This window comes from Coccomyxa subellipsoidea (genome assembly GCF_000258705.1).
Source record: "Coccomyxa subellipsoidea C-169, whole genome shotgun sequence".
Taxonomy (NCBI): domain Eukaryota; kingdom Viridiplantae; phylum Chlorophyta; class Trebouxiophyceae; family Coccomyxaceae; genus Coccomyxa; species Coccomyxa subellipsoidea.
The window spans coordinates 101,239-118,740 of record NW_005178016.1 but is presented as its reverse complement, the minus strand read 5'-3'; the positions used below and the strand labels follow the sequence as shown (position 1 = coordinate 118,740).

The 17,502-nt window shown below is 54.4% G+C and overlaps 2 protein-coding genes across 2 annotated transcripts; both read left to right on the top strand.

The window, feature by feature from the left end:
* Nucleotides 1-771: 771 nt before the first annotated feature.
* On the top strand, nucleotides 772-4,860 carry COCSUDRAFT_60573 (hypothetical protein; the record flags this gene model as incomplete). Its single annotated transcript, XM_005642562.1, has 8 exons — nucleotides 772-1,899; nucleotides 2,028-2,203; nucleotides 2,683-2,826; nucleotides 2,865-3,083; nucleotides 3,402-3,714; nucleotides 3,939-4,015; nucleotides 4,266-4,416; nucleotides 4,807-4,860. 8 exons carry the CDS (start codon nucleotides 772-774, stop codon nucleotides 4,858-4,860), a joined length of 2,262 nt encoding a protein of 753 aa, XP_005642619.1.
* Nucleotides 4,861-5,437: 577 nt separating this feature from the next.
* COCSUDRAFT_68408 (hypothetical protein) lies at nucleotides 5,438-7,336 on the top strand (the record flags this gene model as incomplete). The annotated part of the gene is made up of 4 exons (XM_005642561.1): nucleotides 5,438-5,470; nucleotides 5,878-5,943; nucleotides 6,414-6,561; nucleotides 6,901-7,336. The coding sequence occupies 4 exons, from the start codon at nucleotides 5,438-5,440 to the stop codon at nucleotides 6,909-6,911; spliced, it is 258 nt and encodes an 85-aa protein (XP_005642618.1). The 3' UTR covers nucleotides 6,912-7,336.
* Nucleotides 7,337-17,502: the final 10,166 nt, after the last annotated feature.

Genomic DNA, 17,502 nt, shown 5'->3' with positions numbered 1-17,502 from the left:
TGGCGCATCTGGACATTGTGCCAAACATCAAGATTCGGGCCATCTGTGGAGAATACAAACGCCTGCCGAGTGGAGCCTGCCCTGGAGATCCCAGCGGCATTGCTTTCATCTACTGCGCCTGGAGTTTGGACCGGATTCTCGCCCACAGCCGCTCAACCGACCCGACCCATCTCGTTCTGTCGCATCCTCATCTGGCGCCTTACAACACCAGCCGCGTGGACGCTGCTCTGGAACCTCTGCTGTAATAAATCTTCCTTAAGAGCCTAGGACTTGGAATGCATTCGCGTCTACAACCGTTCTGTCGACCGTCAACCGCATCCCGTCATCGGCATCCGTCAGCGCCTCTTCAAAATCAAGCTCGGCTTGCCTCTCCAGCTGGGCAACTGCTGTCTACATCGTCTGTGGAGTGCTGTGGAGGTCGTCGAGGCTACGTCAAGCCGCCTATCTCGCCCAGCAACTCGTCTGCTGCAGCCCGCACTTCTTACGACATTCGTCAGGCGGCGTGCCGCCGTGCAGAAGCTGCAGAACTTCTCGTCTACCGCTCTTCTGCCGCATGATTTTGGACAAGACGACTAGAACAGGTCTTATAGCAGCTGCACCCGCCCGCAATTCAATATAGCGTGTCTTGGTGAACAAAACGACAGCACCACCTTCCGGATGCCAACGCGTGGCAGCGCAATGGAGGATCAAACACCTGCAGACGACAACATCGACATACGTGACTCTATTGCACTCCTCGCCAGCTCTCTTCAGCAACTAACCGCGTTGGCTATGCAAAGCCAAGAGCGTAACGCTGCAGCGCTGACCCAGCTCATTGAGCTACAGCAGCGACCCCAACCAAAGGAGACGTATCCACTGCAATTCACCGGCAAGCATGCTGACAACGCTGTGGAGTGGCTGGGCAAATATGACTACCTTTGCCAATGCAATCTCTGGCTCAGCGACGACCAGAAGCTCCGATCTCTGGGCAAATACCTGAAGGATGCCGCCTGGACTTGGTACAACACTGCTGTGCTGCCGCTTATTGACACTCTCAGTTGGACAGACTTCAAAACGTCCTTCCTTGACCGCTACGGCTTGACGGTCGACCAAGCCCTGCAGCGCGCTTTCACCAGAAACCAGAAGGAGCATGAGGGCGTTACATCCTTTGCAGATGACATCCAGCGACTTCTCCTTCAAGCTGGAACGGAGATCCCTGACAGCCTGTATAAGTTCGCCTTCACCAGAGGACTTCGCACCGACCTTGCTAGTGCGCTGGCCATCACCATGCCTAAGTCTTTCGAGGATGCTCTGCGCAATGCTCTGGATCTGGAGGCTGCTTACAAAACCCTCCGGCCTGCGCACAAGGCGCCCGCCGCATATGAGGCGTTGGAGGTGCTTGTTGAGCTTGAGGCTCCTGCTACTGACGAGCCGTCTCAAGAGCGCATTGAGGAGCCACAAGCCAACCACGTCAACTTCTTGCAAGCAATGCTGCCTCCAAACGAGACTAATACCTTCTACAGCGACAATGATGATGAAGATTTTCTCGAGTGGAACTGGGGCGCTACTAGCGAAGGCGCTGCACCACAAGCTAGTGCTTCAGCGCCGCGACCGCTTGCCAATCTGTATTCCATGCAGCCGACCCTCATCAGTCCAACCTGGCCTCAATCCTACAATTTCACGAGGCTACCAGTCTTCACGATCGTGCCGCCTATCCCTGCGCCGCTGCATCCTGCCTTGTCTGGCCTGAGCCTGCCTGCACTTGAGGATGCGCCGACCGCTTCCCTGCCGCCGCTCTTGGGGGGGGTCATGTTGACCGCCAAATTTCCGCCAGACCCAGGCATACCCCAACACAGCCTCCTCGGGACACTTTGCCTCAGCCGCGATGATCCGCTGCATCACTGCCGCATCGATGTGTCAGTGCCGGCCATCACTGCCGCCATCCTGTCCGCGACTCTACACTTCTGTGTCGCAACTTCTGGGCCTCAATGCACCTGGCAATGCCCGACTGACACACTGCCGCTTGCTCCCGGGTGTTTGTCTTGGAGGGGGTGGCCTCTGTGCCGTATGATTCCACCGCGCCGCCGCCGCCGCCGCCGCCGCCGCCGCCGCCGCCGCCGATACCGCCGCTACCGGCATCAGACCATAGCGCGCCCTGGCGTCAGCTGTTCTTTTGTATCAAGCTGATCAGTCTCGAGGACGTGACTGGCTTTGGAGGGGGTAGGTCACAGCTGTGACCGCCAGGGGCGTACGGGTGACTAGGGTGTACGGGTTGCCAAATTAGGACATTGCGCCAATCCTGTTTTATTTGTCAAAGCGCGGAGCTGCTCGAGGCAGCTCCGACCTATTATGAATGAGTGATCACCTTCGATGACTCGAGGAAATCTGGATGACGAATACACGTTTTCTATTATGAATGCATGATGAATGCATGATGTAGTGAGGTTTGTGGCCGCCATATGCAACGGGAGTTTGATGTTTTGGGACTTCGGATCCTTGGGTTGACCTTGGTGATGTTGCACCATGTTACTTTAGCATTCTAAAAGGCAGAGAACCTGTCTCAGAAGAAGAAGAAGAAGAACGCACGACCTGGGAACCCCGTGGGAGACCCAGCATGCATACGGGCAGAGCCAAAGGAGGCTCTGCAGGGAACATCACTCTGTGAGCTTAGCCCCCGTCATCAAAAGGGAAATGGGAGGACAGGGAGGAGGAGGCAGGAGCGGAGCGCAAGGGGGGCCGGCGGGCGCGAGAGGAGCGCCGGAACCCCGGGCTTGGGGAAGAAGCAGGGGGAGGAGGGGCGGATGTGGGAGGAGCCCGGGGGGGCGTAGCACGGCGGTTTGAGCGACGGTGGGAAGAGGAGGGCTGGCGGGCATCGAGGCGCACAGAGGGTCGAAGGGGACGGGTGGAGCGGCGCAAAGGGGGACGGCCAGCAGGAAGGGGGCCAGGGAGGTGGACGTCAGAAGGGGAAGGAAAACGGCGACGTTTGCACTGGAGATGGAAATTGTTGCGCACGCGGCAGGTGGCTTCAATGATGGAGAGGTGGAGGGAGACCTCGAGCTGGGAAAGGGCACGGGAGGGATGAGGAAGGCCGCAACGGGCGAGAGGTGGACGAAAATGTGAGGGGAGGAGGCCTGCCTTGCCGAGAATGAGGGGGTGGACCTCTACAGTGCCCCAGCCATGGGCAAGAAGCTGGCGACGGAGAGTGTCATGCTGGAGACATTTGGTGACAGTCCGGCTGTGAATGTAGGAGTCGGTGACACAGGAAAATTCAAGGAGGAGAATGGTATGCTGGGCCCGTTGAGCGGGGGTCCATGAGGCGAGCGTGGAGGGGGTGACAGAGGTAGGGATGTCCGGAAAGAAGACAATATCAGGCCGAGACGCAGGGGCGGGCAAGGCCCAAGGGGGTACGGTGGGCGTGCGAGCGGCAGCGTTGGGGAGGTCGCGGTGGCCTTCAGCATCCTGGAAGAGGTAACAGGAGCCAAGCGGGCCTTGGCGAATGGCGGTGGCGATCATGTGGACAGCATCCCCATGGCGGCGGCATATGACATCTTGCATGGAAGGGTGACGACATCCGCCACACTGGTGGGCGAGGGAGCAGTGGTTGGCATCGCAGAGGGGGCAAGCATGTGGGCGGGACGGGTCAGCTGTGGCGGACCGCTTGCAGGGAACGGTGGGGGCAAAACGAAGACGGAGGGCGGTTTTAATATGGGAGAGGCGGAGGCGTTTGGCGCGGCCGTGTGTAAGAAAGATGGCACTAGTATCGGGAAGGATGCCAACGTGTGTGGGGAGAGGTAGGGTGGCAGCCGGGTCAGGGTTGACAGAGGCAGGGCTTTGAGTGAAGAGATTTCGAAGGGTAGGAATGGTGGAACCAGGAGTGGAGTGAAGGAGGGCTAAACTATGTGCAGCTCTAGCGAGTTTGCGAGGGTGAGCGCGCAGATCATCCACATCGCGCGGGGCAGGGGAAGATGGTGGTGCTAGAGTGGTTGGGTATTGAGGCCAGAAAACGCCCCGGCCGTGAGAAGGGGAGGAGTGGTAGGTGTGGGCCGCAGTGTTGGTGTGAGCGGCTTTTGCGAGCGCATCAACGGTGGTGTTGCCAAAGCTACCAGTGTGGCCACGGACTTTATGAATGGCAGACGGCGCTGAGCGGCTATAAAGTGTCTGTGCGATTTCGGAGAGAAGCCAGCGATGTTTGTGGCGAGCGAGGGATTGCGGGTTGGAAAGCATTGTGGAGAGCAAATGGATGGAAGTTTGGCTATCAGTGAGGAGTGTGACTGCCTCGGAAGCAGGGATATCGCGGAAGGCAATGTGTATGGCGGCAAGCTCAGCACGGAGGACCGTGTTGAGGGAGCGGTCATGGTCAGCAAGGCGGAACATCCAGCGACGGTCGCGTGCCGGGTGGAACACCGCAGCAGAGAGGGAAGTACCGACTTTGCTACCGTCGGTGTAGATAAAAGTGTCGGATTGAAAGCGGAGCATGCGTGGTGTGGTAGAGACGGGGAGAGACAAGAGAGGAGGGAGAGGAGGCAAAGGTACATCGAGAACGGGAAGGCGAGCAGCAGCAAAGTTTTGAGGTGCCTGGAATCGAGGCCAAGGACCCTGGAAGGGCGCAAGGGTGGGGGAAAAGGCAAGCATGGGGAGGGCTAGGGGTTGCAAGGAAGCTTGGAGGACAGCACGATAATTAGGGGGAAGGTAAGTGGACAACCCAGAAGAGTTGGCGATAAGGAGAATTTCAACACCGGGTGTGCGTGTGAGGTCAGTGAGGGGCCGATGCCACCAAGTGTGTATGGAAGAAATAGCTGTGTGTTTAGGAAGGTTGAAGGAACATAGGGAGTGGACGGCGGGGTGGCGAAGGAGGCGGCGAAGGCCTGCTTGGGGCGGTAGCTTAGGGAGAATGAGGATGTTGAGGGTGGGAGAATTGACATAGACCGATGAGATGGCCCATCGAAGAGCTTTTGCGATGGCAGAGACGTCATGACAGGGGTGGACGAGGCCCGAGCCAGTCCAGCTATGCGTATAATATCCGGGGATGGCTCCGAAACAAGCATCGCTGGCATGCATGCTAGCATACCGCGGAACAAGAGGGTGGTGCAGAAGAGGGGAAGATAACCATTCGACTTCAGTGTGGAAGGTGGAGACAAGGGCGGTGTGGAGGGATGTGGGCAAGAGGGCGCGGCATGTAAGGGTGTGCTGCGTGTCTACATGGCCGTGCACCCGGGTGTATCGTTGCAAAAGGCTAGCAACCGCGTCCGGAAATGGGATTATGGGCCCGGGGTGTGCGATTGAGAAGTGTCTGTACAAGTTTCGGCAGCAAGGCAGAGAGACGGATTCAATGCAACGACCCGTGGGCGTATAGCTGTAAGCACATGTGTCGGTGATGTAGAGTTCGAAACGATGGGTGGCCACCCATGGGTTGGATGTCAACGTCAGGGTTGATTTCATCAGGGGAGATGGTGATGGGATGGGGGCTGCAGGAGAGGGGGAGTGGTGTCAGGTGCGGGGCAATGTCGATGCCTTGGTTTTCTTGGCGAGGTTCGCGCGCCCATGGCATGGCGGGCATAGGATCGACGGTGTTTCGCAGGTTGCTGGCAAAAGTGGCGGAAATTTTGCCAGGCCAGTATCGCCAAACATATGGAATGCATTCCCAAGAGTCCTGCCATGTGATGGATTGCCAGATGGGTTGTCCCTGTGCATTGCGTTTAGGACTGGTTTGCAGAATTTGTTTGATCTTATAACCAAGATCCAAGGCGGTTTGTACGCGCGAGGAAGGCCATTTGAGGGAGGGGCACCAAGACACAAGATAGCATGGCTGCATGGGGCGATCGGGGGATGAAGGGTCAATGCGCAAGACAGTGTGCAGCTCGTGCCAATAGGGCTTCATTGGAGGGAAGGGAGGCGTAGGCGGGCGAGAAGCAGCGGGCTGGAAAAGCCAAGGGAGTGTACGGGAAGAAGGGGGGAGAGGCGCAGGTGTGACTGATGAAAGAATTTGAGAGAGATGCCTGGGTTGAGAACATGGTGGGGGGGGACAGAGAACGTGAGTGAGAGTATTCAAGGCTGAGCGCTGTGCGATAGTGGCGGTGGGAAAGCGGAGGAGCAGTTGTGCTGAGTCAATGAGAAGATCGTTTTCAGTGACTTGTGATGGGTGATAGATACGGAGAGACCATAAAAGGACGAGAACATGACGTACGGCATCGTCTATGGTATAGAAGTAGTGGTGCGCACGCAAGGCTTCAAAGAAGAGTTGGTGCAAATCGGGAGTGGCGGAATTGACCGCGTGATAGCCACCTGAGCCAACGGAAAGTGACATGTCGCACAAGTTTAAAAGGGAGGCTTTGCGAAGATGCATGGCGGAAGAGTGGGCAAGCCAGGCGGGGGGGGCCGTTTGCAGGGAAGGCGGTGGCATGTTACTACTGGAAGGCATGGTTGTTAGATGGCAGGCGGTTAAGCAGCGGCTCAAGCGGCCAAGGCGGCCCGAGTCGTTAAGGGAGGACGTGAGAGTGTCGGCAGCGACTTGCGCGGCCTCCACAACGATGGACGTGCAGCCAAGGCCTTGGTGCTCCAAGGATAGGAAGCAAGCGGCGGCAGGTGCCATGCTAGGAAGGCCAAAGATTGGTTTCAAGACCCGAGCTCGGGCAGCGTCCAGATCGTGCAATTGTTTGGCAGTGAAAGGGCAGAGCGATAGGACGTGTCGAAGTGCACCGAGGATACATTGCTCTTCAATGAGCTTGGCTTGATGGAAGGTGGCTAGGGAGTCCGCGAGTAGAGCACCTTTAGTTTTGATGAGATCCTGGGAGGCTTGGAATTGTGATTTCCAATCGAGGGAAAGCGTGAACAGGATGCCCAGATATTTGAAAGGCTTGCTGGGGGGAAGATAAGTAATTAGTTGGCCCGAAATAGTAAGAGTGGACAGCTGTTTATGAACAGGGGAAAAGTGAGTTGGGCGGGTTGGTTCAGAACCGTGGAGGATGCATGAAGCAAGGCATTTAGGGGCGGAGATTTCCATGCCAGACCAAGCAGAGAATGCTTCAATCTTGGTGGTTTGGCGTTGCAGCTGTGGCAAGTCGGGGGTGATAATGAGCAAGTCATCTGCGTAGGCGAGGGCATTTGCATAAACCGGAAAGTCTTGGGGAGGCGATGCACATTTGTAGCCGCGATCATTGACCTTGAGCCATCGCAGGAGGGGTTCTAAAAACACCATGAAGAGGAAGGGCGAGAGCGTGTCGCCTTGAATGGTGCCTCTGCGAATGGGGATCGGGGGTGTGGTACCGGCAGAGCAAGTGATGCTGGTGGAGGCGTCAGTGTACAAGCCCTTGACCACATTGATGGCATCTGATGGAAATCCAAGGCGGTCCATGATGTGAAAGAGGCGTGTGTGGTCAATGGCGTTGAAAGCGGATTTGAAGTCAACGGAGAGCATGTAGAGATCTTGGTGGTGGAGTTTGGCGTCCTCAAGGACACATGTGAGGAATTGGAGTTGGCGAGGTGTGTTGCGGTCTTTGCGGAAACCCTCTTGGGCATCGTTGAGGAGGCCATGCTGTTCGGCATACGTTTGCAACATGTTGGTGACGATTTTGCTCCAGAGTTTGTATATCGTGCAGTGGAGGGCAATCGGACGGTAGTTGTCAGGGTTTGTAGGATCTCCCTTTTTATGGAGGAGGATGGTCGTGCTATGTTTCCAAGGCGTTGGGGTGCGGCCAGTATGCCAACAAAGCTGGAAAAACGTGAAGAGCAAATGGTGATGGGAGGAAGGCAAATGCCGTATAAGTTCGTTAGGGATCCTGTCAGAGCCGGTGGCTTTGTTGTTGTCGCATGTTTTTAAGGTGGAGTTGTACAGTGTTTGGGTGAGTTGGGGGGCAAGGGGAGTCTTAGGGCCACGAGAACTGAGTCTGAAAAAATCGGGAGCGTTATGGGCTTCCCATGGGAATGCTGGCGCAGAGGATGTTGGGACTTTGGGTGACATGAGGCATGCCTGCGAGAAGTGAATGCTCTGAAGAATGCTAGGAGGATCAGTGGACAATCCCCTGGTGGTATGATGCAAAGTTGGAATGTCGCTGGGACCAGGAGAGGACGGGCTGGGAGGATGGAAGATTTGTTTGTGTACTTTGCGTGGAGAATTTTGGAGGGCAGCATCAAAGGCTCTTTTTTGTGCTTGTTTCTGAAGAGATACGTGGCGGCGGTTGAGTTCTTTGATCTCGGTTTGTTGTGTATGCAGGAGGGTGCGTAAGAGGGGTAAGTATGTAAAAGTAAGGGATGGGGTAGTGTCCGGAAGGGGAGTGGCGTTGGGGAGATGTGTGCACAGGTGACGGTAGGCGGATGTGCCACGGATGTGGGCGATTGTGGAGGTACCATTGATGACATGTTTTGTCGCATGAATAACTCGCCGCAGCGCCTGGGCATTATGAACGTGGCGGGTGAAGTTGCGTTTGAGTGTGCGTGGGAGGTAAAACATGTTGGGGGTAGGAGATCGCGAGGGAGAGTGCACAGGGGTCATGGGTAGCCTATCGAAAGCAATCTGGAAGGAGTTATCAAGGCAAACAGAGACATCGCGATGCCATTGTTGGAATTCGTCATCAGGTATGGGAGCATCGGGAGAGGTCTGGGCCGCGAGAAGGCGCTCTTGGAGAGCAATAGTGAGGGTGTGGGCTTTCCCGCCATTGGTAGCTTCGCATAGGCGTTGCCACTCGAGGAGGGGTTCTTTGGCAAAAGGACGAATGAATTGAGGAGGGCGGGACTGTAAAGGGGGCGGATTCGGAATGGGGCAGGCAAACAAGGCGGTGTGCGGGACTTGGAGTAGCACAGGCAGGTGATCAGAGCCTTCAGTGTATGGGGAGTGAAGTACCTGAGGTTGGGTGTAGATGATGTGGGAATCGAGAGTACCGGGCGAGCAGAGCCAATCATCAATGCGTGATGTTGAAGGGCATAAGTCCCTGTCTTGAGTGAATGAGTGGGAACGTGGGCCATAGTGATGTTCGAAGGCTGTGTGGAGATTGGCGTCGTGTAATTTTCTACGGTATCGCGTATCAAATGAGCTGGTTGTGGCGCGAGCGGGTCCGCGATCGGAGTCAAACAAGGTGGCATTAAAGTCACCACCAATGAGGACATTATCTCCAGCAGTGGTAAAGCCATCAGGTGTTAAATTATTAATGTACTCAAAGATAGATTCCTGGACGTCAAGACGGAGATCATGCGCAATGTCTTGGTACACGCCAATGATATGGAGAGGTTTGGATTTTGGGAGACTGAGATGAATATGGACTAGGTACCCTTGGAGATGGGTCGGGGTTTGATGTACCGTAAGTACATGGGATTGGTTAAAGCTGTGGTGCAAAGCAAGGAGGACTCCTGCTTTAGCTGAGCCAGAAACGGATGGGAATGAGCTAAATATGGGGGTATAGCCAGGCATGCTATCTCGGAGCCATGATCGCTGGTGTTGGCACGGGCGCAGCTTGGTTTCTGTGAGAATGCAAACTGCAGGACATGTCTGTTGCAAAATGGGCTGGAGGTGTGAAAGCCGAGACTGGATTCCCCGGACATTCCAAGTGAGGAATGTGAGAGGGGGTGATGTGGAAACGTGCAAAGTGTCGGCAAGATTTAGAGGGCAGGGAAGGAGGGGACCCGTCATAGCAGATGTGGTCTCTTCAAGTTCAGTCATGAGAAGTGTATACCGCTGAGCAAAGGAGAGGACACTGGGCATATGATCTTCACATGGAGAGGAGATGTAAGTCTCTAGGATATCACAAAATGTTGGCGTGCCACATGTCTGCATCACTTGATAGAAGGCAAAGCCTGTGTTGCAGGGTGGGGTGCTAGCGGTGTGGGTGGTGAGAGCACAGAGAGTGGGGTATCGGCTTTGGAGGAGTGCAATGAGGACATGTCCCTCTCCGGGAGAAATGTGGATACTAGAATTCATGTGCATCGTTTGTGTTTGATGGGGGGTGTAGAACGGAGGTGACGCAAGGAGTGGCAAGGTAAGTGGGGTCTGGGGTACAGGTGCACAACAACAAAGCTTGCAAGCAGTGCTGTAATGAGCAGGCCGCAACAGGAGCACATGCGATTGTACGCAACGGGAAGAGGCACGCCTGAGCATCATGGCTGCCAACGCTGGTAGGGTACCTGGCAGGCAGACACGATGTTGCAGGTCTGAGTGGGTTGTTACAATACAATAGTGCAAGCAAGCCTGTATACGAAATGTAATATTGGCAAATACGAGCAAAAATTACGGCTTGTAGACGCATGGGAGAAAGGCAAGCCTGACTGGAATCATCGCTGGGGCAGTAGCATCGTGTTGGCAGGTACAATCCTGCAAGGGACTTCGGAATGGTACAGAGGCAATCAGTTGCATCCGAGTTAGTTGGAAGGCAATATCGATTTAAAATAGAGTCAGACGCGAAGGTAAAAGCGGTCTGGCACACTGGGAAGTCCTCAGCGAGAGGATAAGGTTGGGAGTAAACAGGCCAGGGTGTCTGGCACCCACGCACTAAAGGCCTGCAGCGGGCATACGGATCAGCTGTATAGCTGATCTGAGCGCCGGACCTGCAGACCACCCTTCGCAGGTGTGTGTGGGCCCATTGGCCGAAGTTTTCTGTGAAAGTACAAAACAGGGTGAGGGCTACCGCCCAGGCGAAGGGGCCATACCTTGCCACGCTAATTTCTTTTCTCCAATCAGTTCAAAAGTCCTAATACTTATTGCTAGGAATCTCATGTGGTCTCAACAGCCAAACAGCTGTCTCATTACCCATTGAAACCTCTTCCACTGAGCTACCTAAATTAGAAGCCGTACGTGTCACTTCAAGCGTACGCCGTTGTAGGTCACATGCGGGTGGGTCCTCAGGGTCCGCAGGGTTTTCCTAGGGAAGGGTCCTCAAGCCGCTATATGTGCCCGTGAATGTGGCTGTAATCAAATCCACTTTCTGGCGGGATCCCGCACCGTTTCCCAGTCTTGTCCGGGCTACCGTGATAGTAGGTGATGCTTGGCTTGTCTCCTGGAGCTTCAGCCGTGGACGCACATGTATGGCCCCGAAACGAACCCGACAACCTGCACAGGTGTGATGCGAGATCAGAAGCCCCGCCTGCCCCGCCTTGAGCCCAAGCACGGATGCCCAAGCACGGATGCCAGCGCGTAACCTAGTGCTAGCGCATGAATGTGTGATCGAGTATGCTGGTTGGTTGGAATTTCGTGAGGGCTGAACCTGATCATGGGGTGTCTGAACACTTGCTGTGCGGTATGCAGGCTGATAACTTATTAGAATCTCTTGTGAGTTTGAGAAGGGCAGCAAGTGGATTAGAACCGGTAGGCAGGTTACTCCGGAGCCAGGCGTTGGCAACCCGAAACCATTTAAGAAGTCCTGATGTTGTGCCTCATGCAGTCGGCGCAGTGTCTGCCGAAACTGGTGAGCTCCGCATTTTGCTTGCTGATATGTCAGTTAAACCAGATTCCAAACATTGCTTTTAGTAATTGCTTTCAGTTATCAACTGTTTCGGTTCGTTGGCATTGGTCTGCAGGTCTTGCAGCGGGTGAGCAATCAACGAGTGAAACAGCGCAGTCAGAAGTACCGAACAGTTCCGATGAGCAGCCCATCCCTCGTGGAAGGCGAAAAGTGGCTGCTGCAGCTGCTCCGTCCTCCGAATCCGACCTTGAGCAGGAGTCAGATCCAGAGTCGGGTTTGGCAGATGATAGTGATTCAGGGGCAGAGTCAGAGCCAGACGCTGCTGCACGACCAGCAAAGAGGCCCAAAAAGAGGCCCAAGAAGTCTACTGCACGGTGAGGTGGTTTTCTGAGCGCAGAGAAAGAGAAAGGGTGTTCAGATCACGGGTTCAACCATCTGGTGCTTGGGAGTCTTGCAGCAGTGATGTTTTTTGCTGCTTGTGAGTGCAGGCTGTCCGCCAGTGAATTGCAACAGATTGGCCAGGAGAGGCGAGCTTCTGGCAGGGAGAATACAATCAAGAAATATGACAGCATTATCAAGAGATTTGAGGTGAAGCACTGTCTCATCTCGATTCAATTTGTTGGAGCCCTGGCCTGCACTGGTCATGGATCTCAGAATAAATGCATTGCTTTTTGCAGTGGTTTTTACTCCACAATGAGGAGGGCAGGAAGCGTGCTCAGCCCTATGATGGCAACATGGTGCGGGCGGGTGTGGATGTGGCGGTGCGCTTCCTTCACTGGGTCGGCAAGAATTGGCCAGGGTTGGACTGGCCACAGAAGGCCTCCGAGCTGGTAATCTCAATTGCCTCTATCGCACTCTCTGTGAAGTTGCCTTTCTTTTGTCCACACAGGAAACCTCTGAGAACGGCAGGTGTGTTGTGGCTCACAGAGGCTTAAAGTCCTGGAAGGGGCCCACAGCGCCTTGCAGAGCAGATATGCTGCGGAGCTGGCGGCCCTGCCTGCTGAGAAACGCAGAAAGGTGGGTTGATCGCACATTCTTTTTTGGGTGCTGCAATGTGGCCTGTGGGAATATGACAGCCAGGCCTGAGCTTCAAAACTAATTTCTTGCATGCAGGTGTCGCTTTCCTCCTTGAAGGATGACACTACATATGGGGCAGTCTATGATACTATCAAAAACAACATGGCAGCGAAGGGCATGCGTCCATATGTGGGCATGGACCCCCAGGACAATACAGTGGAGGACACTCTGACCATAGGCCAATACACGAAGTTGATGAAGCTTCTGCTAGCCTCCCCGAGCGCAACTGCTCTCAGGGATAGGTCGTCCTTTGCCTACCTGTACGCCAGCGTTGGGCGAGCAGATGATGGCAGGATGATTTTTCTGGCGGATATGATGAGCCCGCGGGAGATCAAATGCATTGGTGAGTTCCTGTGTTCTCATAAATTGTGTGCACACTTACTTGAAGCTGAAAGAGCACTTGCCGTTCTGGTACAATCTCATCAGGAGGAATTGACAGCTGTGCAGCACCAGCTCCTGTCCAATGTTGGGCACTGAAACCCAGTGAAGTCGCAAAGTTGAATCTCTCCTGGTGCTTGCAGGGCCTTGCCCAGCATTTCTGCTAGCTTTCGTGCAGAAGGGTGGGAAGACCCTGGAAAATGGGAAGGTTTCCTTCTCTGGCAGCCTGCGCCACAGGGACCCTGCCCTTTGCCCCCATGGCAGCTTGGGGCAGCATCTTGTGAATCGCTTCACAATCATGGCGGAGCCCTTTCCAGACCCGCATGACTTTGACAAGTGGGTGAAGACCCCCATGTGGCCTGCCAACAACCCGAGAGAGAATCTGTCTTACACAACACAAGCAATGGCCATCAAGCGCTATGTGCGGGACGAGATGGGTGTCCATGTCAGGAAAGTCACACATTTTTTCCGGGTACTGGCAACGAGGAATCTGGACGAGGAGGGCATCGATGAAGGCTCAGTCTCATGCTAGCAAATTATATTGCGCAGCATCTACCACTGTGATTGGCAAGTGCACTGAGTTTGTGCCCCTGTCTATGGGTACTTGCTTGGCTCCATCGCCTCACGCATTTTTCTGTTGCAGATCATTGCACGAATGGGCAAGTGGAAATATGAGGCCATGACAAAGAGTTACCTCATGAGTTACCTCAAGCCCGCTGGTCTTCTCGGTTCTGCTGGCTGGCCTGGCGCTGCGACCAACGACTATGAGCAGTACTGGCACCCGCGCTTCTGCGTGCAAGTGCCACAGGGACTGGTGGATCTGCTGTTCCCTTTCCTTCCAAAGCTGCGGCAGGTGCGCGCACAGTCCAGTGTGAGTGTGGGGGGGCTCTGATAAGCTACCGAGGCTCTGGAAAGCTTCTTACCTTCTTGCCAAGCCTTTGCTGACCTTGCTGACAATTTCTATCCCGTGCAGACTGTCAAGGAGCTTGAGAGCACGAACGCTGTGAAGAACTCCATGCAGAGCGTTCCCGCCGCCCTAGACTACCTGGCATTGATTGTGGTGCAAGATAATCTGGAGGATGCCGAGCGATACCCAGAGAATTCAGTGCATGCGCTGCTGCTGGGCTCGCCGCTATTTAGGTGATTTTCTTGCCTTTGCATGATCCTCCCACAGTGCAGGGCACAGAGAGTAAAGATTGCTGCTTGTGCCAAGAGAGCAAGGAGCTTGAAGCTATGTGGCCTAGAGGCATGGACTTAGATATCCGATACTGACAACAACTTTGGTGACTGCAGGAAATTGTTGGAGCAGTATGAGGAGGACAAGGCAGCCCACAGCTTTGACAGCATGCGGCCAATGACAGCTGCCAGGCACATGCTGGAAGTGCGTGCATTCATGATGCAATTCAGGGAGTTCATCTCACAGCCCACCACTGCCAGCGGAGCATTGGCAGTGGCTGCGTACTCCCCGGTCAGGGTGGTGCAGGGACGCGGCGCTGCTCGCACCAGCTATGCCTCAGAGCTAGCCAGCCAGCAGCGCTCCTTCCAGCATCTGGAAGCCACTGTTGCGCGCATGGAGCCGAGCGCGCAGCCTGAAGGTGTGCAGTTCCTACAAGAAGTGCAAGAAGTCTCATTTCTGATCACTCCCACCACTTCCAAGCCATGCACTGTAAGTCATGCTATTGAATGATTTTCTAAATGTGCTTCATGCCTTTTAGGCCGATGTCTGCCTGCTCTGTACTTGCCTGATAGAGGATGCCTTGTTCAAAAATATTGCAATGCTGCGTGAAATTCTTGAATGTGCTTCTTGTATCAGAAATAAATTAAGTGGTTTCTCTCTTCTAGTTTGCTGCTCTCGATGGAATTTTCTAACTACATGGAGATTCGTGAAGGCTTTCATTTTGATTGTTGCAGACATGGTGGAGGCGATGGAGGACGCTTTGCTTCCAGAGCTGGGGGAGCCAGGGGATGAAGCGCCCCTGCTGCAGCTATCAGCTTCATCGGACAGCAGTCCACAAAGGACTGAGGCAGTGGCACCCATTGAAGCTGCAGCCTCAGCCCATGCGGCAGCGGCAGCGGCAGCGGCAGGGGCAGCGGCTGATGTGGACAGACCATGGGCAGCGCCTATGGTGCCCCCTGCAAGGCCGCCAGCGGCGCGTGCAGGGCCGGTGCTGGGCTCGCCCAACGTCCTCTCCAAGCCATTCGCCAGGCTGCTGGGCACTTCAGAGCAGAGGGAACAGCGCGAGCACAGCGAGATTGTGGCGAACAGCAAGTTCGTGCTTGTGCCTGGATACGGCTATCTGCCAGTGGTGTCTATCAACGACATGATGTTGCAGCCCCAGCATGCTGCAGCGGGCGCATCAGCCGAATCAGCAGCATTGCACAACCCAATGCTGCAAGACACAGCACGTTGGCCAGTCTGCCAAAATCCAGAGTTGCCTTGGCCAGTTTGCCAAGACAAAGCACGTTGGCCATTCTGCCAAAATCCAGAGTTGCCTTTGCCAGTTTGCCAAGACACAGCACGTTGGCCAGTCTGCCAAAATCCAGAGTTGCAATTGCCTTGGCCAGTTCGCCAAGACACACAGAAGCACGTTGGCCAGGTTGCCAAGATCCAGATCACAGACATCTCTCATATAAGGGTGTCTCCAGTTTACTCAGCCAGAACCAGCCAGCAGATTCAGTTGCACAAAGTGCCTGATTACCAGTGCCAGCCCCTTCAGTAGTACTAAGTACCTGAATGTGGGAACCCTTCTGTAGCACTAAGTGCCTGAAGGAAGTGTGAGTCACGAATAAGTGAACACAGACCAGATATGGCCATCCAGACTAGTCCAAGCCCAGGGCACCAGTCAGTGTGACGGTCACATTACTCTCAGAGAGGGTATGTGTAAACCAGGCATGTTTATCTTTAAAGATACTACATGCACCAGGGCAATTTCATTAAATGATTTGCCACCAGCAGCTGTACAACCTCTTTTCCATATAAGGGGGAGGGATGTAACAGACCAGATCCAGATCACAGATATCTCTCATACAGGGGTGTCTCCAGTCCAGTCAGCCAGATGCAGCAGTCCAAGGGCGCTGTCAGCCAGAGATAACCTTGTACAACCTTGGACAGAGTTTTGTACAGAACATTACAAGAGCCAGAGCATATAAGCCAGCGACCAGCCAGCCAGAGACCACAACCACCCAGAGCAGACTTGTTTCGATATAGAGAGTAAGCTGCTTGTTACAGCAACAGACAATATCTTGGGAATTAAGGCGACTGGCCAACTGCTGTACATGTATAAATGGCCAATTGGTGCAACGGGTGCAGTCCATGCTAGTGCTGCTTGCAAAGCGACAGATACACAGAATATTTCCTCTATTTTCATGCCAGTTTCTTTTGATCGGCTGTCTACTAATGAGTAGCTGGTCGCTGGTAATACATCATTTTGAAACGCTAATATCACATGCAATGTGCAATCTACGGTTGATATCTACCAAGGCGCCCAGACTGATGAGTTCCAAAATGCGATACGTTTTGGAAAGCCTGCGTGAGAAGAAATGTGTGATCGTGCTAACAACAGTTCCAGTTTCCCCTTTTATATAGAGGGTTGGAACCATGATCCTAACCCGTGAGCTCACCCTTTTGTGTCATAGGGTCTCGGGCAGGGCCGGGGTGAATACCTTGGAGGTGCCCGTAGCGGGGACCGTAACGGGTCGCGGTGCTTCCATAGCACGCACCCTAACACTCCTCTCCTTCACTCATCGTTCATCCCTCTTCATTTAATTCAATCATGTTGATCATTTCCAGGTCACCTAAGTTGGGTAGTTCGAGCTCTCAGAACTTGAGCTCTCGGGAGTCGAGTCTCCTTAGCTGATCATGCCTTAAGACTCTCCACAGCTCGGAGACAAAAGATATCCGGAGACAAGAGCCGGGGACCTACGACGAGGACTTAGTAGGTGCTAGAGAGCCAAGATAGAAAAGCAAGAGCCAAGCAAAGACGAGCCGAGGTGTTGGGGGGGGGGGGGGGGGGGGGGGGGGGGGGGGCTAGGACTCCCGCGGGGGAGTTAAATTCCCACGGCTTGAAGGCGGGGGGAACGATTTGTGTTGTGCATAAATCTCTTGGGCCTTCGGGTTCTCAGAACCCAAGGCTTGGGTCCCGGATGCTTGGCGCCCAGCCGTGATGGTGCTAGTTGCTGGCTGAAAACTTGCAGAGTCCATGGACAAAATAGAACAATTTGTGTTAGGCGCCCTGATGGAGCCTAGGGAGTGATCAAGGAGGCAAAGGTCGACCGAACGAAAGGGTTTGACGTCAAACATGCCACTTTGAGAGTGGACCCATATGGATGACTCACTCGGAAGGAGGAGTCCAACATGGACTCTTTCTTTTCAAAACGTCTTTCCTATCGATACTTGGACGTCCAGCTAATCATGTCTGACCTTCAGATCGGTACCTGGTCTTAGACCTAATCATACTAGACTGGGCTAAGGGACGCCAGTCCTGGGCTGGGGGCTCCTCGAGGGACTACGTTCATAGCGTGGACCACTGAGTGTGGTATCCTCTTTGCAAGGAAATAGGGTTTGCAGCCCTAGGCAGAGACTGGGCCCATCATGGCATGCAGAAAGTATTGGAACGCGGCACGATGCAGCTCGCTAGCAAAAGCTAAGAAGTCGCGGAGGCGCATTATAAAATTTGCGTGCTAG